This window comes from Phyllobates terribilis, unplaced genomic scaffold (genome assembly GCF_046119375.1).
Source record: "Phyllobates terribilis strain yellow unplaced genomic scaffold, ASM4611937v1 Scaffold_46__1_contigs__length_10046794, whole genome shotgun sequence".
NCBI classification, from domain to species: domain Eukaryota; kingdom Metazoa; phylum Chordata; class Amphibia; order Anura; family Dendrobatidae; genus Phyllobates; species Phyllobates terribilis.
The window spans coordinates 6149533-6173725 of record NW_027362806.1 but is presented as its reverse complement, the minus strand read 5'-3'; the positions used below and the strand labels follow the sequence as shown (position 1 = coordinate 6173725).

At 42.8% G+C, this 24193-nt stretch overlaps 2 protein-coding genes across 2 annotated transcripts in view; both read left to right on the top strand.

Moving 5' to 3' along the window:
* Positions 1-24193, top strand: part of LOC141191468 (uncharacterized) — a 618018-nt gene that overhangs the window by 213951 nt on the left and 379874 nt on the right. The gene's annotated exons all lie outside the window — the stretch shown is intronic.
* On the top strand, positions 1948-21169 carry LOC141191462 (uncharacterized). Its single transcript, XM_073661355.1, has 7 exons — positions 1948-2010; positions 10785-10934; positions 11064-11243; positions 11327-11450; positions 11530-11606; positions 11805-11895; positions 15011-21169. The coding sequence occupies exons 2-7, from the start codon at positions 10857-10859 to the stop codon at positions 16399-16401; spliced, it is 1941 nt and encodes a 646-aa protein (XP_073517456.1). The 5' UTR covers positions 1948-2010; positions 10785-10856; the 3' UTR covers positions 16402-21169.

The window sequence follows — 24193 nt, the reverse complement described above, 5'->3', positions numbered from 1 at the left end:
GAATTACGCATCGTGGGCACATACCCTAAAATTTGTTATAGAGATTGATTAGTCCTTTCTGTCTGACCATTGGTTTCAGGGTGGTAGGCGCAGGAAAATAAATGAATTCCCAGTTTATTACAAAAATCTCTGCAGAATTTGGGGACAAATTGCACTCCCCTATCAAACACAGTGTTAAGAGGGATCCCATGTAGCCTTACTTTATGAGAAATAAAAAACCTGGAGAATGTCTCTGCATCAGGTAATCCTCTGAGAAAGGAACAAAATGAGCCCGTTTAATGAATCAGTCAATGACCACCCAAAGACAGTCTTCCCACCAGACAGAGGCAAATCTGTGATGAAATCCATGGACAGATGAGTTCACTGTCTTTCTGGAATTGCAATGGAGCCAATACTCCAACCGGACTGTTATGACAGACTTTAGCATGTGTGCAAACTTCATGAACAGATACAAAATCTTTAATATAATTAAAATAATAATTTCAGCAGATGAAAATTTTCTTGATAAAAAAGCACAAATTGGTCAGAGTCTTGGAACATTGACATAAAACGGCCCCTACCCCGACCTCCGAAACATCCACCTCCACAATGAATGGTTCTTCGAGATCGGGTTTGATTAGAACAGGAGCAGACATAAAACACTCCTTCAATTTTTCAAAAGCCCCAATAGCATCTGGTGACCAAACCTTGAGATCTGCCCCCTTACGTGTGAAGTCAGTAATCTGAGAAAAAAACCCTAAAGAATTTCCTATAATAGTTGGCGAATCCTACAAAATGTTGCAACACTTTCAGGTCACCAGGTTGGACCCAATCTATTATGGCTTTCACCTTGCCAGGATCCATCGTAAACCCATCAGCCGATAAAATGATCCCCGGGAATGAAACTTCCTGAACAGAAAAAAAACATTTCTCAATTGTAACAAAGAAAGAATTCTCCCTCAACCTTTCTAATACAAGACGGACATGATCCTGGTGAGAATCCAAATCAGGAGAGAAAATTCTATCATCAAGATAAATCACAACAAATCTCCCGATGTAATCAGAGAAATATCATTCAGAAAGTCGTGAAATCCTGTTGGTGCATTGGAGAATCCAAAGGGCAGAACAAGATTATCGAATAAAACCTCAGCACCGTACACCTCGTACACACGCGGCTCCGCTCCGTACACCTCGTACACACACGGCTCCGCTCCGTACATCTCGTACACGCGCGGCTCCGCTCCGTACACCCCGTACACACACGGCTCCGTACACCTCATACACATGCGGCTCTGCTCCATACACCTCGTACACACGCGGCTCTGCTCCGTACACCTCGTACACACGGCTCCGCTCCGTACACCTCGTACACACGCGGCTCTGCTCCGTACACCTCGTACACGCGCGGCTCTGCTCCGTACACCTCGTACACACGGCTCTGCTCCGTACACCTCGTACACGCGCGGCTCTGCTCCGTACACCTCGTACACGCGCGGCTCTGCTCCGTACACCTCGCACACGCGCAGCTCCGCTCCGTACACCTCGTACACGCGCGGCTCTGCTCCGTACACCTCGCACACGCGCGGCTCCGCTCCGTACACCTCGTACACGTGCGGCTCCGCTCCGTACACCTCGTACATGCGCGGCTCCGCTCCGTACACCTCGTACACGCGCGGCTCCGCTCCGTACACCTCGTACACACGCGGCTCCGCTCCGTACACCTCGTACACACACGGCTCCGCTCCGTACACCTCGTACATGCGCGGCTCCGCTCCGTACACCTCGTACACGCGCGGCTCTGCTCCGTACACCTCGTACACACGCGGCTCTGCTACATCCACACTGTAAACCCCTCCTGACCCCACACATAAACTTCAGCTCATCCAGCACCATGACAACCAGCACAGCAGAGTCCTGCATCCACTGAGGCCCCTGATCATGTGACCCCTGACTCCTCCCCTCCTGTGACCTCATCACAGGTCCTGTGCGCACACAACAGCCATATATGTGGTGGCGGCTCTGCAGGTGGAGGTATGTGGAGACCCCATTACTGGGCGCAGGGGGCATTAACCCCTTCAGCACGGAGGTTCTTTTGGGGTCTTGTGTTGCCTCTTTATAACAATCATAAGGTTTCTGTTCTGTTTCCTGTAATAGATACATACGACCCAACTATGGAGACAGGAAGGGAGGAAACGTATTGTTCTCAGAGTACAGGACCCCCACAGTGTAATGCCCCCATTATGCCCCTAATGCAGGATGTATGATGCCCCCCACACAGTGTAATGCCCCCATTATGTCCCTTATGCAGTATGTATGATGCCCCCCACACAGTGTAATGCCCCCATTATGCCCCTTATGCAGGATGTATGATGCCCCGACACAGTGTAATGCCCCCATTATGCCCCTTATGCAGGATGTATGATGCCCCCCACACAGTGTAATGCCCCCATTATACCCCTTATGCAGGATGTATGATGCCCCCACACAGTGTAATGCCCCCATTATGTCCCTTTCTTTGCCCCACACAGTGTAATGTTCCCATAGTACCGCCATCCCCCCGCACAGTACAATCAGAGGCATAACTAGGGTCTGATAGGACCCGTTGCGAGATTTCGACCACCCCCCATCCTGATATGTACAGTGGGTACAGAAAGTATTCAGACCCCTGTAAATTTTTCACTCTTTGTTTCATTGCAGCCATTTGGTAAATTCTAAAAAGTTCATTTTTTTCTCTCATTAAAGTACACTCTGCACCCCATCTTCACTTAAAAAGAAACAGAAATGTAGAAATGTTTGCAAATTTATTAAAACGAAAAACTGAAATATCACATGGTCATAAGTATTCAGACCCTTTGCTCAGACACTCATATTTAAGTCACATGCTGTACATTTCCTTGTGATCCTCCTTGAGATGGTTCTACTCCTTCATTGGAGTCCAGCTGTTTTAATTAAACTGATAGGACTTGATTTGGAAAGGCACACACCTGTCTATATAAGACCTCACAGCTCACAGTGAGAATCATGAGCTCAAAGGAACTGCCCAAGGAGCTCAGAGACAGAATTGTGGCAAGGCACAGATCTGGCCAAGGTTACAAAAGAATTTCTGCATTACTCAAGGTTCCTAAGAGCACAGTGGCCTCCATAATCCTTAAATGGAAGAAGTTTGAGACCACCAGAAATCTTCCTAGACCTGGCCGTCCAGCCAAACTGAGGAATCGTGGTAGAAGAGCCTTGGTGAGAGAAGTAAAGAAGAACCTCAAGATCACTGTGGCTGAGCTCCAGAAATGCAGTAGGGAGATAGGAGAAAGTTCTCAAAGTCAACTATCACTGCAGCCCTCCACCAGTCGGGCCTTTATGGCAGAGTGGCCCGACGGAAGACTCTCCTCAGTGCAAGACATATGAAAGACTGCATAGAGTTTGCTGAAAAACACATGAAGGACTCCCAGACTGTGAGAAATAAGATTCTCTAGTCTGATGAGATGAAGATACAACTTTTTGGTGATAATTCTAAGTGGTATGTGTGGAGAAAACCAGGCACTGCTCATCACCTGCCCAATACAATCCCAACAGTGAAACATGGTGGTGGCAGCATCATGCTATGGGGGTGTTTTTCAGCTGCAGGGACAGGACGACTGGTTGCAATTGAAGGAAACATGAATGCGGACAAGTACAGAGATATCCTGGATGAAAACCTCTTCCAGAGTGCTCTGGACCTCAGACTTTGCCGTAGGTTCACCTTCCAACAAGACAATGACCCCAAGCACACAGCTAAAATAACAAAGGAGTGGCTTCAGAACAACTCTGTGACCATTCTTGATTGGCCCAGCCAGAGCCCTGACCTAAACCCAATTGAGCATCTCTGGAGAAACCTGAAAATGGCTGTCCACCAACGTCCACCATCCAACCTGACGGAACTGGAGAGGATCTGCAAGGAAGAATGGCAGAGGATCCCCAAATCCAGGTGTGAATAACTTGCTGCATCATTCCCAAAAAGACTCATGGCTGTACTAGCTCAAAAGGGGGCTTCTACTCAATACTGATCAAAGGGTCTGAATACTTATGACCATGTGATATTTCAGTTTTTCTTTTTTAATAAATTTGCAAAAATTTCTACATTTCTGTTTTTTTTTTCAGTGAAGATGGGGTGAAGAGTGTACTTTATTGGGAAAAAATGAACTTTTTAGAATTTACCACATGGCTGCAATGAAACAAAGAGTGAAAAATGTACTTTTATACCAATTAAATATGTGAATAGAGTTGATATAGACCCAGTCTGTGTCCGGGCACTCTGACCTCTCTATGTACCAGATTAGATGTATGTTATGTATTTATGTTTTGAAAAATAAAATAAAAATGATGTTGAAAAAAAAAAAGAGTGAAAAATGTAAAGGGGTCTGAATACTTTCCGTACCCACTGTATATGTATGTCCTTTATCCTGGGCCTCAACCTAGTATATGTCCCCTGTTCTGCCCCTGTTCTTTAGTGTATAGAAAAAAAATAAACTATTACACTCACCAGGGGCGAACATAGAAGTGATGGGGCCCCATAACAGAAGTATAATGCACAGCCCATAATCCTCCATGTAGTATAATGCACAGCCCATAGTCTGTACATGTAGTATAATGCACAGCCCATAGTCCGTACATGTAGTATAATGCACAGCCCATAATAATAATAATTTTTATTTTTATAGCGCCAACATATTCTGCAGCACTTTACAAATTTTAGGGGGGACATATACAGACAATACAAAATAAGCATATCTCATATCGAAAGGAGTGAGGGCCCTGCTCGCAAGCTTACAGTCTATGAGGAAATGGGGGAGACACAAAAGGTAGAATGTACATATATTGTATAATGCAGCCTTGATATACTAAGTAGGATAAATAATAATACATGGACTGGTCGCCAGCCAGTATGCGTACAGTCCTGACTGAGGCTATTAAGTACATGGTTGCTATGAACCTGAAATTGAAGAATATTTTAATATGGGGGTGTATTGCCAAGTTTTTAGCAATAAGGTTCGGATACGGCTTTAAAGAAGGCAACCACTTGTAATATAACACAATTTTATAAATAATAGTTAATTTGAAAGATAAAATACAGAATCAAAGGAATAGTATGATATTATGATATTGCGTACACTTTTGTAGATTAAAGGTTACAAAGGTTAAATACTTATAAAGGTTACATACTTACTATAAGATAGCAGAAGAAAAAGATTTCCCTAGTAGCATGTACATCATCTGTCTGGAAACATCAGCTGGAGAAGCGTTCAGCGATGGGCAGAGAATGCGTCCTAGGTCCTACACTGTGAAGAGCGTCCTCTTCACAGGTCCACAATGCTTCTGCCATAACTGAATTCTTCAACAGCTTTATACATTTTAGAAAAAGGCTTACCCAACCTAATATTACGTAAGCATGAAAGTTCATAGGTTGTTGTCCAACATTCCAATCCCATGACAGTGGCCAGCTATCACAGATAAGCAATGCCGGACAAGACCTGTTCACGGACCATTCTACTTCTGTCATAATGTTTACATATGATAAGAGTAAATCCTACACCGGGTTATAAATCAGAACAAGGTTTTCTTCCCAGACAGTATATTGTGTTAAGAAGCTACGTATCAGTGAGATACATTCACAGATAAAGTATACCTTAACACAGAATATATAATCAGAATATTAATTAATGGTTGGATACATCATAATGGGTTTCAGATAGCCACTTATATTTTTTGTACTACAATAAGCTTCTCCATCTTAAGCCATATGCCTGTAGTCTTATTTACAATATTGTGCAATCGTCTGTCTCTGGTTCTACATCGGATCTCTCATGGCGTATACAAAAGGCTAATTCCCTTCAGTAATAAAGATTAAACCTCAGACTGTTACTAAAACATAGCATTAGTTTAAGTTTACTATGTCTGGACTAATGACCCCTAGTCTACTGAGGTAGGATACCGACAAATGCTGACATGTTTGGCTCCTATTTTATTTCAATATGGATCTGAAATATAAAATAGCTATTTTTCATGTTCATACTACAGTTATGTATTTATGTTTTGAAAAATCGAATAAAAATGATGTTAAAAAAAAAAGAGTGAAAAATTTAAAGGGAACACTTTCCGTACCCCCTGTATATGTATGTCCCTTATCCTGGGCCTCAACCTACTATATGTCCCCCGTTCTTCCTCTGTTCTTTAGTGCATTGAAAAAAATAAACTATTACACTCACCAGGGGCGAACATAGAAGTGTTGGGGCCCCATAACAGAAGTATAATGCACTCCCCTTAATCCTCCATACAGTATAATGCACAGCCCATAGTCATCCATGTAGTATAATGCACAGCCCATAGTCCGTACATGTAGTATAATGCACAGACCATAGTCCGTACATGTAGTATAATTCACAGACCATAGTCCGTACATGTAGTATAATTCACAGACCATAGTCCGTACATGTAGTATAATGCACAGACCACAGTTCATACATGTAGTATAATGCACAGCCCATAGTCCATACATGTAGTATAATGCACAGCCCACAGTCATCTATTTAGTATAATGCACAGCCCATAGTCTGTACATGTAGTATAATGCACAGCCCTTAGTCCGTACATGTAGTACAACCCCTGGCAAAAATTATGGAATCACCGGGCTCGCAGGATGTTCATTCAGTTGTTGAAAAAAAGCAGATCACAGACATAGCACAAAACTAAAGTCATTTCAAATGGCAACTTTATGGCTTTAAGAAACACTAAAAGAAATCAAGAAAAAAAATGTGGTACTCAGTAAGGGTAATTTCTTTCCGACCAAGCAGAGTGAAAAAATTATGGAATCACTCAATTCTGAGGAAAAAATTCTGGAATCATGAAAAACAAAACACAAAAGAACACTCCAATACATCGCTAGTATTTTGTTGCACCACCTCTGGCTTTAATAACAGCTTGCAGTCTCTGAGGCATGGACTTAATGAGTGACAAACAGTACTCTTCATCGATCTGGCTCCAACTTTCTCTGATTGCTGTTGCCAGATCAGCTTTGCAGGTTGGAGCCTTGTCATGGACTATTTTCTTCAACTTCCACCAAAGATTTTCAATTGGATTGAGATCCGGACAATTTGCAGGCCATGACATTGACCTTATGTGTCTTGTTTCAAGGAATGTTTTCACCGTTTTTGCTCTATGGCAGGATGTATTATCATCTTGAAAAATGATGTCATCATCCCCAAACATCCTTTCAATTGATGGGATAAGAAAACTGTCCAAAATATCAATGTAAACTTGGGCATTTATTGAAGATGTAATGACAGCCATCTCCCCAGTGCTTTTACCTGACATGCAGCCCCATATCATCAATGACTGTGGAAATTTGCATGTTCTCTTCATGCAGTCATCTTTATAAATCTCATTGGAACGGCACCAAACAAAAGTTCCAGCATCATCACTTTGCCCAATGCAGATTTGCGATTCATCACTGAATATGACTTTCATCCAGTTATCCACAGTCCACGATTGCTTTTCCTTAGCCCATTGTAACCTTGTTTTTTCTGTTTAGGTGTTAATGATGGCTTTTGTGTAGCTTTTCTGTATGTAAATCCCCTTTCCTTTAGGCTGTTTCTTACAGTTCGGTCACAGACATTGACTCCAGTTTCCTCCCATTCGTTCCTCATTTGTTTTGTTGTGCATTTCCTGTTTTGGAGACATATTGCTTTAAGTTTCTGGTCTTGATGCTTTGATGTCTTCCTTGGTCTACCAGTATGTTTGCCTTTAACAACCTTCCCATGTTTGCATTTGGTCCAGATTTTAGACACAGCTGACTGTGAACAACCAACATCTTTTGCAACATTGCATGATGATTTACCTTCTTTTAAGAGTTTGATAATCCTCTCCTTTGTTTCAATTGACATCTCTCGTGTTGGTGCCATGATTCATGTCAGTCCACTTGGTGCAACAGTTCTCCAAGGTGTGATCACTCCTTTTTAGATGCAGACTAACGAGCAGATCTAATTTGATGCAGGTGTTAGTTTTGGAAAGGAAAATTTACAGAGTGATTCCATAATTTTTTCCCTCTGCTTGGTCGGAAAAAAATTTACCCTTACTGAGTGCAACATTTTTTTTCTTGATTTCTTTTAGTATTTCTTAAAGCCATAAAGTTGCCATTTGAAATGACTTTAATGTTGTTGAAAAAAATCAGATCACAGACATGTCACAAATCTAAACAACTGAATGAACATCCTCCGAGCCCGGTGATTCCATAATTTTTGCCAGGGGTTGTATAATGCACAACCCATAGTCCATACATGTAGTATAATGCACAGCCCATAGTCCATACATGCAGTATAATGCACAGCCCATAGTCCGTACATGTATAATGCACAGCCCATGGTCCGTACAAGTAGCATAATACACAGCCCATGGTTCGTACATGTAGTGTAATGCACAGCCCATGGTCCGTACATGTAGTATAATGCACAGCCCATACTCATACATGTAGTATAATGCACAGCCCATAGTCCGTTCATGTAGTATAATGCACAGACCATAGTCCATACATGTAGTATAATGCACAGCCCATAGTCCATACATATAGTATAATGCACAGCGCATAGTCCGTTCATGTAGTATAATGCACAGCCCATAGTCCTTTCATGTAGTATAATGCACAGCCCATAGTCCATACATATAGTATAATGCACAGCCCACACTCTTACATGTAGTATAATGCACAGCCCATAGTCCGTACATGTAGTATAATGCACAGCCCACAGTCATACATGTAGTATAATGCACAGCCCATACTCATACATGTAGTATAATGCACAGCCCACACTCTTACATGTAGTAGTATGGCAAAGGGCACCGTGTAGTCGCTGATTAAAAGAAAACAGAACATTATACTCGCCTTCTCTCCGCTCCCTCGCCGCTCGGTGTCTTTTTTCTGGAGCTGCCGCTGACTTCAGCTGCAAGTGACAGGAGAGCATGATGTTACTTCCATGCGCCCCCTAATGGCGTACATGCCGATGTCAGCTGCTGGCCTCTGATTGGTCAGCAGCGTGTATTGTGGCACTTCAGCTGAATGTCAGTCCGAGAACACATCCAGCTGAAGTAGGGGTCGGTCGCAGGAGCCACTGCGGTTATTAAGCCTCTCACTATAATGCTCTCATAGTACCTCTATTTCCCCGCACCGTATAATGTTCTCACAGTACCCCCATCCCCCCACATACAGTATAATGTTCCCACAGTACCGCCATCTTCCCACATACAGTATGATGTTCTCACAGTACCGCCATCCCCCCACATACAGTATAATGTTCCCACAGTACCACCATCCCCCCACATACAGTATAATGTTCTCACAGTACCGCCATCTTCCCACATACAGTATAATGTTCTCACAGTACCGCCATCTTCCCACATACAGTATAATGTTCTCACAGTACCGCCATCCCCCCACATACAATATAATGTTCCCACAGTACCGCCATCTTCCCACATACAGTATAATGTTCTCATAGTACCGCCATCTTCCCACATACAGTATAATGTTCCCACAGTTCCGCAATCTTCCCACATACAGTATAATGTCACAGTCCCGCCATCCCCCCACATACAGTATAATGTTCTCACAGTTCCACCATCCCCCCACATACAGTATAATGTTCCCACATTACCACCATCCACCCACATACAGTATAATGTTCCCACAGTACCACCATCCCCCCACATACAGTATAATGTTCCCACAGTGCCACCATCCCCAATTTTATTTTATGTTTGAACACTTGGTTTTCTTTTTTTGGTGTTTTTCATGTAATATATGGAAGCCTACAGGAAAATGCTAAAAGAAACATAATATCCAGGAAAAATCCACTGTACATGGAGACATTAGCATCAAATAACTGTCTTGTTCTTACAAACACGCTCTTATAAATGAGATCTAACTAGTGTTGAGCGAGTATGTTCTGTCCGAGTATGCTCGGGCCGAGCTCCAAGTATTTACAGCTGCTCGGTGATATGCTTGAATCACTCCCTTGTGTATGATTTGCGACTATTTGACAGTTTTATTACATGGGAGGAATGTCTATTTCTTACACATTCCTCACATGTAATAAAGCTGTCAAACAGTTGCAAATCATGGGGAGCGATTCAACCATATCACCGAGCAGCTGTAAATACTCGGAGCTCGGCCCGAGCATACTCGGACAGAACATACTCGCTCAACACTAGATCTAACATGATAAAAGATTACAACCTGGGAAAGATGGGAAACATTCATATAGACAGTCGGTGATGATGTAGTCAGTGACGGACTCTGGCCAAATTTGTTTCCAGAGCCGTATTAGAAGATGAAGATGTCTTCCTCATCATGAAGTTATTATTTCTCATGCCATGTGTAATGTATATGACGAGAATTATCGTTATGGAAGATGAGTCTATAAGAAACGTATTCAGCTGCCAACTCCGAGGAAGAAACTGCTTCTTGTCTGTGGCCTAAAATATATAGGTTTTATTAGTACGTCAGGGACAAAAGCAGAATGTTGTAAAATAATAAAAATACCATTGCTGCTTGGGTTTCTGGGTGATTCTTACTGAAGCAGTGGCCAACTTAGCCAGTGATTGGAAGTATGGAGGAGATGTCTAAGTCAGCAATTCAACTTATGTTCCAGTCCATAAAAAACTAGAGAACACAACATCTACACATTCTATCTCCTGATATATTTCCCTTATTGTCTCCAGTAATTGTATTATTACACAGGATTCTTTATGATGTTACATCGGCTCATCTTCTTCTCATTCAGGTTTCTACAATATCAGATCCTCTCAGTGAAGATCTTCTATATAAGAGAATTTTTCTGAATGACCTATCAAGGATGGACATGGACAGAGACAAGATGGCGGAGAGGATATTACACCTCACCCTAGAGATCCTCTTCCGGTTTACTGGAGAGGTGAGAGATTCTGATGACGTCACATTACATCATTCTTATCTATGGGAATAACAGATGGACAGAACTGGAGAGGTGAGGACTCTGGAAATGTCTGGAGTGAGATTTATTAATGTGTCTCTCCATAACCAGGATTACACAGTAGTGAAGAAGACCTCTAGTGAGCGCTGTCAGGACTCTGTGTCTGAGGGATGGGGAAGACCCCTGAGCCCAATCACAGGGCCTCCATCTCACCCCCTGATACATGAGGACATCAATGACCAGAAGATCCTAGAACTCACCTACAAGATGATTGAGCTGCTGACTGGAGAGGTGACACTGCTGGGAATGCTGGGACATTATACAGTAATGCTATGGAGGGATTGGGGGGATGACTGTATCATTGTATGTGTCAGGTTCCTATAAGATGTCAGGATGTCACAGTCTATTTCTCCATGGAGGAGTGGGAGTATTTAGAAGGACACAAATATCTGTACAAGGACATCATGATGGAGGTTCCCCAGCCCCTCGCATCACCAGGTAATAGGACTAAATACCCACGGCCTATAATTCTCTGTATGTAAAGAATTAATTCAGTCCCTGTATGTGTTTCCTCCAGATCTATCCAGTAAGAGGACAACACCAGAGAGATGGGACTGTAAACAAGAAGATCCCAATGTTCCTCAGGATCATCAGGTAGATGGAGAGAAGGTGTCATGAGATTTCCCCTATGATGTGTAGACGGCTGTGAAGGTCTTGTGCTCAGTCTTGTTTCATCCACCAGTATTATATATTTTATACTTGTGTAAAGAGAACGTTGGAGATGACAGGATTAGAGCTGATCATAGATGGGACTTCTCCATCTGTCTGTGACTTTTATAATATTTGTTTCAGGGTGAAGATCTGACCCATATTAATACTACAGAGACATATGTGAGGGGTGATGAGTGGTGTAAGGAGGAGATTCCTACATATGACTACCCAGGTGAGTAGTAACCACTAAATGCAGAGAAGTCACAGATTCTTCTCAGTCACCGGCTGTGGCTGCTTTATCGGTGGTGTAGTCCGGCCGTATCACAATCGTGTGATCACCATTTTCCCTCTAGACCACAACATTCTTCTCCATCCAAATATGTTCACATTACTTTGTGTAATTGTGAAAGCCTTTTTCTGTAGAACTTACAACCTGGAGGATCCACCTACCCCCTGGGATTAGGAGACGCTGGCCATTACCTGCCCAGATCTGTAAACTACAAAGCCAAATGACAGCGTACGTAGAAAATGCTGACAAGTGAGAAAATCACTTGACAAAACATTCTGATGGACCTGTAAGAGAAAGCGGAGGGTAATGATGCTGTTGGCTTCCTAGATCCCTGATATCTTATTGGATGAATCTACCTTCTCTCCCTTCTCTGCGGCTGAATGTGCTCGTATGGTCCCTACAAGACCAGGTCCAGTCTTTCTGGCCAAACTTCACTTTTATGATCGCAAATATTAAATGCGCAGTGAGGGCCAAGTGTGAATTTCTGTACAAAGTTTCCCTTTATTCTGACTTTTTAATTTCTTTTAAAACTGAATAACTTCAAGCAGGATTGGGATAAAACTACATAAATAACATTACACCTGTGCCATGATATATCTAAGCTGTGCGTGGCTGATGGCTGTAATATACATTTAGGCTGTGTGCCCACGTAGCGTTTTTCAAGCGTATATGCTGCGGAATTTCCGCAGCGTAAACGCTTGAAAAACGCATGTATATCCGCACCCCATGGTCCCCAATGGCATTCTGCAATGTTAATGCCCATGCTGCGGATTTTTCCGCAGCGTATATGCTGCGGTCAAAAATCCGCAGCATGTTCATTAATTTTGCGGAAGCGCAGCGGAATCAATGTGCGGATGGTACCCAAGTCTGGATGAGAGGAGACTCTCATCCAGACCTGGGTACCAAAGAACCTGTAAAAAAAAGAATAAAATAAAGTTTATACTTATCTTCTGATGTTTTCCCTCCGTCGCGCTGTTGTCTGAAGGACCTGCCACGTCATTGAGTCATGTGACCCACCACATGACTCAATGACGTCACCGCAGGTCCTGCACACAACAGCGTGAGCCGCTCAAGACTCCGGACGGGGCAGAGAATGCATCGGAAGGTGAGTATAAAGTTTATTTTTCTATTTTTTACCATTCTGAACAAGTTGTCAAGCACTTTTCCAAGTGATGCTTGGAGAAGTGCTTGATAACCCGCATGCGGAAATGCATGCAAAGACGCCTCACAAACGCTTCTACCTGGCGGGAAAACCGCATGTAATATCCGCATGCGATTTTCCCGCCAGGGAGAAGCGTAAAAAATATGCTTCAGGTCCGCAACGTGGGCACATAGCCTTATTCCCGCCTGCAGGAGATGTGGTGGCATGGCTCGAGCCCTGGTTTCATGGATTCACTCCACGTCATAAATTACATTATGTTTTCAATCCTAAAGAATTCAGATTCCAGCACAATCTCTCCTGAAATGGGGGCACTAATACTTTCTCTACTCTTCTGGTCAGGACTCATCATACCTCCAATGGTCCACCATAAATGAGTGCGACTCCGGTTTAGTGTTGGAGCTCACCCTTCATACATACATTGGTGTTGGGAATGTAACATATATTTTTATTGTTATATTTTTTTTACATGTTCATTCTGTATGATAGTTTATTTGGGGTTGGATCGGCCGGCCTCACCTATGTGAGTCTTTAACTACCTACTAGTTACAGTTACAGACTGAAGGGTTTTTTTACTGAAGAAGACTGTTCAGCTTGATCGTTTCAGTCGGTGTTATTATCTGTAGTCACAGTTTTGCCCATTACCCTTTAATCCTTCCTTATGGATCTGGACTTACGCAGATACTCCTAGGCTTGGGCCATAGTGTTACTTGCTGTTCTGTGGAGTGAGATGGGAAGAAGAATAGTCAGGTAGCCAGAACCAGGAGGGCAGAGTAAACGGGCCGGGGTCACAGTGGAAAACAAATACACAAGCCGGGAGCTGATCACAGAGGACTGAACCAGAGGAGAACAAGGCTGGATCTGGCAGCTTCCGGCAATATGCTTCCAGCTTTAGTAGGGTGCGGTGCTTTCCAATTGGCTGAAGCAGGGAGCAGATTACTTCAGCTGGACAGCACACACACCCATACTGCCAGACTGGATGGTACTACTGGTCCCATGCAATCTAATCTAAATGGCTGGACAGAGCCTGCGCCGCCCAGAACTTTTGGTCCCGACGTCTTCTCAGTCACCAGCGCCGCCTGCAGAATAAATAGGACAGCACCTGGTGACAGAAGCAGACGTCGCCGGAGCAGGTCCCAGAGGATATGGGACACACCACACCATACAAAATGTCAGAAAATCAGAGCAGTAGAAATTCCCATATATTGACTCCATTTTGAAAATTATGACCCTCAATGAATTAATCTTTAGAAGTTGTCACTACTTTGACTCCACAGTCACTTTCCGAAAATTAGCACACAGTAGATGTTTCAAAGTGAAAATTACAAATATTATTGCCCAACACGTAGTGCCCAGATTGCGCTCCAGGAGACACACACCGTGAATTAAGTATGTTCTTCTCACTATAGTAATGCCAAATACATGGATGATAAATGTGGTTTGGACGCACTGCAAGGCTCAGAAGAGAGCGGGAGATCTGACTGTGGGAGAGCGGATGTTGCTGGATTGGTTTATAGAAACAAAGTTGCTTTTCAAGACCCTTTGAGCCACTGATAATGTGAAAATCTCTGTTTTTCCACTGACAAATGATGGACCTGAGTGGGGACTTGTTTTTTGTGAGATGAGTAGAAGTTTTTATTGGTATCATTTTCATCTACATAACATTGTTTGGTGGCTTTTTATTCCATATTTGGGAGACTGAATGAACAAACAGTTGAACACCGCTCCACTGGTTCATGCTATGAGGTTTTCTATTAGACTGTGAACTGTCATTGTCTTGGTGAATAATTCAATATTTTTTACATGAGTTGCTATTTTACAGTTTAAGTAGAAATGTTAAAAAATATATAATTCAAGGATATTTTATTCATAAATAATAATTGGTTTTATTCTTGGCAGATGACTGTACCAGGAGATCAGAGGGACAGCTGACATCTTCAGTTTTTAAATCAGATGATCTTGAGATCCCACAGGATACAATTGAAGTGAAAACCATTACTCCAGATATCCCATCATCCCTTCACAGCAAAGATCTGTCATCTGATCCTGTGAAACAGGTCCTGTCTTCTGATTCATTACCGACTACTAATGAAAATCAAAGTCGCAAAATAAGTATTAAAAAACAAACTGATACTAATTCAAAGAAGCCATTTTCACGTTCAGAATATGAAAATAGTTTTTCCCTCGAAAAGTCTTTTCTTAAACATCAAAACATTCACACAGCGGAGAAAAGATTTTTTTGTTTCAAGTGTGGGAAATGTTTTAATCAGAAATCAAATCTTGTTAATCACCAGAGAAGTCACACAAAGAAGAAGCCATTTTTTTGTTCAGAATGTGGAAAATGTTTTACAGAGAAGTCAAGGTTTATCAGACATCAGAGAACTCACACAGGGGAGAAGCCTTTTTCCTGTTTTGAATGTGAGAAATGTTTTAACCAGAAATCAGATTTGGTCAATCACCAGAGAACTCACACAGGGGAGAAGCCTTTTTCCTGTTCAGAATGTGGGAAATGTTTTAACCGTAAAGCGATTCTTGATAGCCACCAGAGAACCCACACAGGGGAGAAGCCTTTTTCATGTTCAGAATGTGGGAAATGTTTTAAACAGAAATTTGATTTGGTCAATCACCAGAGAACTCACACAGGGGAGAAGCCTTTTTCCTGTTCAGAATGTGGAAAATGTTTTAACCATAAATCAGATTTGCTTAAGCACCAGAGAACTCACACAGGGGAGAAGCCTTTTTCCTGTTCAGAATGTGGGAAATGTTTTAACCGTAAAGCAATTCTTGATAGCCACCAGAGAACTCACACAGGGGAGAAGCCTTTTTCTTGTTCAGAATGTGCAAAAATTTTTAACCAGAAATCAGGTTTGGTTAAGCACCAGAGAACTCACACAGGGGAGAAACCTTTTTCCTGTTCAGAACGTGGTAAATGTTTTAACCGTAAAGAGATTCTTGATAGCCACCAGAGAACTCACACAGGGGAGAAACCTTTTTCCTGTTATGAATGTGGGAAATGTTTTAACCGTAAAGCGATTCTTCATAGCCACCAGAGAGCCCACATGGGGGAGAAGCCTTTTTCATGTTCAGAATGTGGGAAATGTTTTAACCAGAAATCAGATTTGGTCAATCACCAGAGAACTCACACAGTGGAGAAGCCTTTTCCTGTTCAGAATGTGGAAAATGTTTTAAACAGAAATCAGATTTGGGTAAGCACCAGAGAACTCATACAGGGGAGAAACCTTTTTCCTGTTCAGAATGTGGAAAATGTTTTAACCAGAAATCAAATCTGATTAAGCACCAGAGAACTCACACAGGGGAGAAGCCTTTTTCCTGTTCAGAATGTGGGAAATGTTTTAACCAGAAATCAGATGTTGTTATACACCAGAGAACCCACACAGGGGAGAAGCCTTTTTTGTGTTCAGAATGTGGAAAATGTTTTGTGAAGAAATCCTCACTTCTTAGTCACCAAAGTACTCACACAGGCGAGAAGCCATTTTCATGTTCTTAATGTGGGAAATGTTTTACACAGAAATCAACTCTTAATAAACTTCAGAGAAGTCACACAGGGGAGAAGCCTATTTAAATTCTAACCGAAAATTGTATCTTCTTAAAGGGGTTTTCCACTTCTATTGGTACAACTCCTTCTCATTCCTCATGTTTGGCCTTGTTAAAATAAAAACACTCATACAAACCTCCCGTTGCGTTGTGGTGACGTTCCATTGGTGTCACAACTCGCATTTCTGGGGCTCACATAAGGTTGTTACATCACACAATCCTGGTCCCAATCAACGCCGCCTTCGGACGTATTTAATATCAACAGGAAAGACATGGCCTGGACGTAACACGGAGAGGATGCACAAACTGAAAGCACTCTCTTCAGACAGTGTTTCTGGGGAATTATAAGCAATTTCTGGCCTTAAATATGACGTCTGATATGGGAAAGAAAGACGATATCTGAGGTTAATCTGAGGTCCTCCACCTCGGTCATCATGTCTGGTATGCAGTGTTTCTTATCGAAAGTCTTATCATCCTGCTCCGGAGCCATTACTGCCTCATCTCTGCTTGGAAAAAGAAGCAGTATTAACCCTCATGATGCCAGACAGCTCAAGCCTGTAAGTCCTGCACCATCTTCTCTCTTAATGTAGGCCTCACAAGAAAACCGCACCACAAATCTCCCTGTATTCTCACCAAAGCCCACATACTGAGCAGTGCTTGCTTCACAGGGAAATTTACTCCCCTCCCTCCGCAGCCACAGAGGATTCTGATATAGGGAACGCCATAATTGATTTATATTTCATATTGTGTCTATCCCTACTAAACAAGAGATAGAGCAATATATACAAAGGCTGAAGACCACGTACAAAACTGACATATGTCCCCTCACTTCTAGCCTATCACGGCTTACCGAGAAGGTACAGATATTCGAGGCTGATGTCGTACAAGTTGTGGCCATCAAAATGCTCAGAAACAAACACTGGATCTTCACAGCCAGCAAATAAACAGTCTGTTTAATATCATTGATGACCAAGAAAATCACAATAATATCCTGAAATCATCAATGCACAAGCGATCAGGCCAACACTGTGGACATTGTTCAATTACATCCTTGGTGACCCTATTGATAAGGAGCTGGAGATCGACAGGGCGCACCGTACATTAGGCAATCATGGCTCAGATCCTGAGCGTCCAAGGGACATTATCGGTCACATACATTTTTCCAATATAAAAGAGGCCGTTCTGAGGAAAGCAGGGGAGTTGGGTCCTGGTGATTTCAATGGAAAACGCATACAGATCTATCCTGAATGGCACTCGCTCAAAGAAGGGTATTGAAACCACTACTTGATACTCTCTAGGAAAATGGTCTGATGTACTCCTGTGGTACCCTTTCCACCTGCGAGTCCGAAAAAAAAGGAACATTGTATACTTTGAAAGATCAAAGCGACATGAGACCATTCTGTGATGTCCTGGACATTCCCAGAATCCATATATCTGATTGGCCACCTTCTCCACCATTGCCACAGAGTTTCGGCACCTCACATAAGGTTTTCAATGGATCAGGAATTTGATGGTGATGCACCCAGACGGGAAAGGAACCTGCCAATCATATGAGCTCCTGAAATGAATCTTCTTTTCCCTGATGAGAGAGACAGTTTGCAGATGCGTACTTATTTCTTTCAGAATATAATAAGATATATCTAAATAGAGTTTTAGGTGCCACTCTTCCACTATACGGAATGTCTCAGTTCATATCTTAGAACGGCATTTAATTTGAGTTCACATTATATTACTGTAATATCAGGCTGTATTACTTTGCTCGCTATATATTCTGTGGTTCCCCCTAATAGGAACCCTAGGACTAAAGGTTTGACTTACGCCTGTAAAGACAACCCCCAGTTAAGGACTTGCATTGGGATCTGCTTGTTTCGTAATTTCCTAGTGTTCGATATATTCATAATCTATACCTCTTGGCCACTGAGAGGTAGACATTACTATCTACCATCTATACCTCCTCTTTGCTCTTGATCTTTCTCTCCTCCTCCTTTTTTTTCATATAATATGACACAACGCAGAACTCGTTCATTGAATGTCAGAGGACTTAATGTTCGAGAGAAAGGAGCTCAAGTGTTTTATCATATGAATAAACAACACGTTCATTTTCTCTTTCTTCAGGAGACCCACTTTAGAGGCGATCATATACTGTACCTCAGATTACTAACAGATATTATTCATCTTGGCATCACAGTACAAATGCTGTTTTGAAGTCTAAGGTGCGGAGTATAGGCCGCCACAGATCACTGCCGCATACCATTGTAGAAACACTGTCTGACACGGAGAGGATGTATGTGTTTAAGATTTCGATCTATTCCAACATTTTGACTTTGGCAAACTTATATCTCCCTAATTGTGACTTAATTAAGACATGATATCAATACTTAAACAAACTAAAACATTTTCTGTAGGACCTTATCATCATTGAAGGTGACTTTCATTTTGTCTTGGATCCTTCTTTAGAGGCGTTCCTGGGCTGGAGTCACCAATCTAAATCACCCAAAAGCTTTGCTAAACGTGCTCCGGCCTTTCCAACTGGTCGATGTATGGAAGATACAACATCCAGATGTAAAGGATTATACACATTATTCTCCTTTACACAATATGCATAGCCGTAGAGACTTTTCATTAAATTGCCATCACTTGCTTACATGGCAACCTACATCTCTGATAGGGACTGCTATATGGTCAGATCATGCTCCTGTATATTGTTATCTGACTATACCTGACTCCACCAAGGCTTCAAATGTGGAAACTTAAATGATAATCTGCTGAAAGACTCACTCTGTGTCTCAGACCTTCTTGAGACTATAGACTCCTTCACAAATATGAGCATGATGAAACTGCCTTACCATTTCAATGGGAAGCTCTCAAATGCGTCCTCAGAGGGATACTAATAAAACAGATCCAGGCTTAAAAGAGAAAGCCGCTAAAGTCTACCATTTGCTTGAGCGGATTGATCTCCTTGACAAACAACATAAATGATCTGCTTCCCTCAAGACATACGCAGACCTGCTTAACGCTAGAAAGCAGCTAAGGTGGTTTCAGGGATGGGTACTCGCAAATATTGTGGAATTTCAGGGCACCTACTTATGGAAGAAACCAAGCGGAAGCTTCCATTCTCCATACTAGATATGGGGCCTCCTGGAGAAAATGACCTAAAAGGTCTTAAGCTAAAGTTAATATATAAGGTGTGGGATAGGGGTAAAAATATTCTGGGGATTGAAAGGTACACAAACTATACTCTTTTATGGCACAACTATAACTTACCTTAGCTACAGAAACTAAATAATGTTAGTGAGTGTGTGGATAGGGGTATATGTTCGGTATCACAACTCTTAAGGAATGGATTATTCAAGGGCTTTGAACAAATAAAGGCAGATTTTAGCCTTTCACATAGGGTGCTTTATCAGTATCTGCAAATACGTCATGCATATAACACACAACTAGAATAAACGCCATACTGATTGATAGACATCACCCGATAGATACCATTGCTACAGCGGTGGATACAAAATGTCTAATATCCCTTATTTATAGGCAGTTACTTGCCCTACATTTGGGTAAATATCCTTTGATCGTTAAGACAAAATGGGAAGAGGATGTGGGTCCTTTATCTGAGGAAACTTGGATTTGACACCGAATCTTTCATTGTCAGAGTCACAAAGATTGTCCCAAATTCTTCTCATTCATAGGGTATATAGATCCCCAAGTATTTTATTTAAAATTTTAATACAAACGGATGACACATGCCCTAGATGTGGTCAAAATGATGCCCACCTGATACATATGATGTGGGAATATTGGCGACTACTGTAATGTGGTGATCGCTCTTGTACTATCTGTATCTGGGATACAACTTCAGTTGGAACCTAAAATCTGTATCCTAGGACTCCTGGGAGAGGACGTAGACCAGACTCCCATATGGCAATAGCTAGCTCCAGAATATTATTCCAAGCCAGATAGTTGTTGGCACTACATTGGATAGACAATTCTCCCCCAACGATAACAGAACTAAAATCCAGGATACATAGCACTATGCTTGGAAAGGGAGCTTATATATGAAGAAACGCTGTCAAGAAATCCATACACATATGGAACAATGGTTTATTACCCCCGGTATGGCTTCAGAAAACCTTCTCAGAAATACTATACTGGACCGTTTGTCCATTTCCTTACAGTAACCCAGGAATTTATATCATTTTACCCAAGGTGTCAGCGAATAATAATTGTCTCAGTCCTTATAATTGTCCCTTCTTAGATATATTCTTTTTCTTTTGTTGTCCCAATAGGGAAAAAAATAAGCAGTCAGGAATATTTCAGATATTTATGTACAAATGTAAAATTACTATTCCAAAACCTTGTACTATAGAGCGATATTGGGATTTATATCATTGTAAACCGGTTGTTGTATTGTTACTGGTTTTTCTTTCTTTTTATTGTTTTTCTCACAATGTTTGAATAAGAAAAACAAAATGTTGGTAATTCTTTGTTTTGTTCAATAAAAACGGTCTGATTGGAAAAAGAAAGGAGCGAAGGTCATTAATAGATGAAACGTGTATAAAATACCAAGATCGCATGTGAAGATACTCGTATGAATTCACAGATAAATGTGGCCGCTCATTGACAAGGAGGTTACATCCAGACATGCAAAGGACATACGTATCCAGAATAAAAGGGGCACCCGGCTATAGATTCATAACCCCACTGACATAGAGGAAGCATTTCATTGCTGTTATAGCTCACTATATAATATTTATGCACAATACCACAACATGCCACTGTTACGCTCACGCCCGGACAGACTGGCGTGAGCATGATTAGTGATCCCACTGTACCATGAACCGAGGAGTGCCTGGAGGGGTGTAACTAAGTATCAACCCGATCCGACCAAGGTCGCACGGCGGCTAACGCCTCCATGAACCAGGGAGGAACCAAGCAGAGGGACCAGGGGCTACTCCAGGTCAGACCCCGGTCACAGCTGTTAACCCACACCACGGAATGCAGGAACAGGCAGGTAAGACTGGCGTACAGACAGGTCGTTATTGGCAGGCACGGCTGGTATGCAGACAGGTGGGTGCTGGCAAGCACAGCTGGTATGCAGACAGGTGGGTGCTGGCAAGCACAGCTGGTATGCAGACAGGTGTTGCTGGCAAGCACAGCTGGTATGCAGACAGGTGGTTACTAGCAGATAGGAGCGCAGGCTGGATAGGGTCCAGTACAGACTGGGAGACAGGAACAGAGCTGCAGATGTGGTAGACAAGTAGAGTAGAGAGGAACCGCCGGAGCGGTGAGCTAGGCAGAGCAGAGCGGAACCGCTGGAGTTGTGAGCAAGGCAGAGCGGGAAGGAACCGCCGGAGCGGTGAGCAAGGCAGAGCAGGAAAGAACCGCCGGAGCGGTGAGCAAGGCAGAGCAGAGAGGAACCGCCAGAGCAGTGAGCAAGGCAGAGCAGAGAGGAACCACCGGAGCGGTGAGCAAGGCAGAGCAGGAAGGAACCGCCGGAGCGGTGAGCAAGGCAGAGCAGGAAGGAACCGCCGGAGCGGTGAGCAAGGCAGAGCAGGAAGGGACCGCCGGAGCAGTGAGCAAGGCAGAGCAGGAAGGAACCGCCGGAGCAGTGAGCAAGGCAGAGCAGGAGGGAACCACCGGAGCAGTGAGCAAGGCAGAGCAGGAAGGACAGGGCTCTGTTCACACTGAACAGACTGGAAGGGACAAGCAAAACCAGATGCACACAAGGTACTTGCAATGAAGTAGCGAGTGGACTCTAAACTCACAAACAGAAGTACAGAGACAACGAGTAGGAGTTAGGTGCAGGTTCAGACACTGCAGGAAAAGGGAGGGTACGAACATAGAGATGAAACAAGTAACAGGCTAAGAGACAGTTCAGACAGGAACTGCTACTGCAACGAGATACAGGAACGGGTCTGGGTATACAGCCCCCAGAGATGGCGGAGATGGACTAGAAGTAACAGGTCTGGGAATGCAGCCCCCAGAGATGGCGGACACAGACTAGAAGACACAGGTAAGAGGACAGGACCTGGCAATACAGTTGCAAGAACAAACTGAGTGAAGGTGTTGCACAGGCACCTCCTTCTGGGTGGAGGGGGTTTAAATATCCAGTGACTGACAGCAATAGGCTGGAGACGCATTAGGGGTGTGCCCACAGCAGCTATAAGAATCAGGAAGTAACTGGGCCGCCGCCCTAAGCAGACAGTCAAGAGGAATGCACACAGCATGAACTGGAACACGGCTTGCAGGCTGGACTGAAGGGTAAGATTGCAGTCTTGCATGGTGGGAGGTGGTGCACCATGCAAGCAAAAATTGACAAATATATTATGGACACTGCCCTACTTTCCTTACAGCCCCCCGAGCAGGAGGTACTAGACAAAGCTTTCATTGAGCAACAGCTATGAGAGGCCATTAAATCATTCCCTATTGGGAAGAGCCCTGGGCCAGGTGGATTCAATAATAGATTTTATAAGATGTTTGCACCTCTGTTATTACCATTTTTAGCAAAAGTGTTCAATAATATCTCAGAAGACTCCCCCTTTGCCCCCCAATCACTTGAGGCTCATATAATGGTTATATCAAAGCCTGGAAAAGAACCAAATACCTGCCCTTATATTTATCCAATATCATTAATTAATGTAAATTAATGTACACGTCAAAATATTCTCTAAAATAATTGCAACACAGCTCTCCCACTATCTACCCTCAATTGTTAGCAACGATCAGGTTGGCTTTGTTAAGGCTAGAGAAGCTCATGATAATACAAATAAAACATTGTTAATTTCCCATGCAAAAAGCCAGGGGATCCCAATGTGCCATGTTTCTGTTGACGCCATTAAAGCATTCGACACAGTGCATTGGACTTTCTTGAAGAGCGCCCTACCACAAACTGGGTTTGGTTATTTCTTGTTATCTAAAATTCTATTTTTATACACTGACCCTAAAGTGATAGTTGGGGTAAACAGCCTTCTATCTTTCTATCGGACACATTTTCTATTAAAAATGGGACGAGGCAAGGTTGTCCCTTATGTTCCTCTGATGGAACATTTAGTGGTAGCATTACATACAAATCCAGATATTAGTGGAGTTACTATAGGCTCACATCACTATAAACCAGCTCTATATTCAGATGACCTGTTGCTCTATGTTTCAAACCCAATGATCTCATTTTCCTCTATAATAACGGATGGCTGGCTGTAGAGGACATCATTTTATATCAGGGACTGTGGAGGACATTATACTGGGAGCTGTGGGGGACATTATACTGGGAGCTGTGGGGGACATTATACTGGGAGCTGTAGGGGGACATTATACCTGTGCTGTGGGATACAGTTTGGAGAGAGCAGTATGAGGGCATAGTGTGAAAAGAGACACAGAATGGATATTGAGAGAGGGCAGTGTGAAATGGCACAATATGGAGAGAGGTTAGCATGGTGGGGGGCAGTCTGGAGATATAGAGAGTGTAAGGGAAAACTAGAGAGGAGACAGCCATGGTATAGGCCATGGTTGATAAGGGCGGATGGTGTA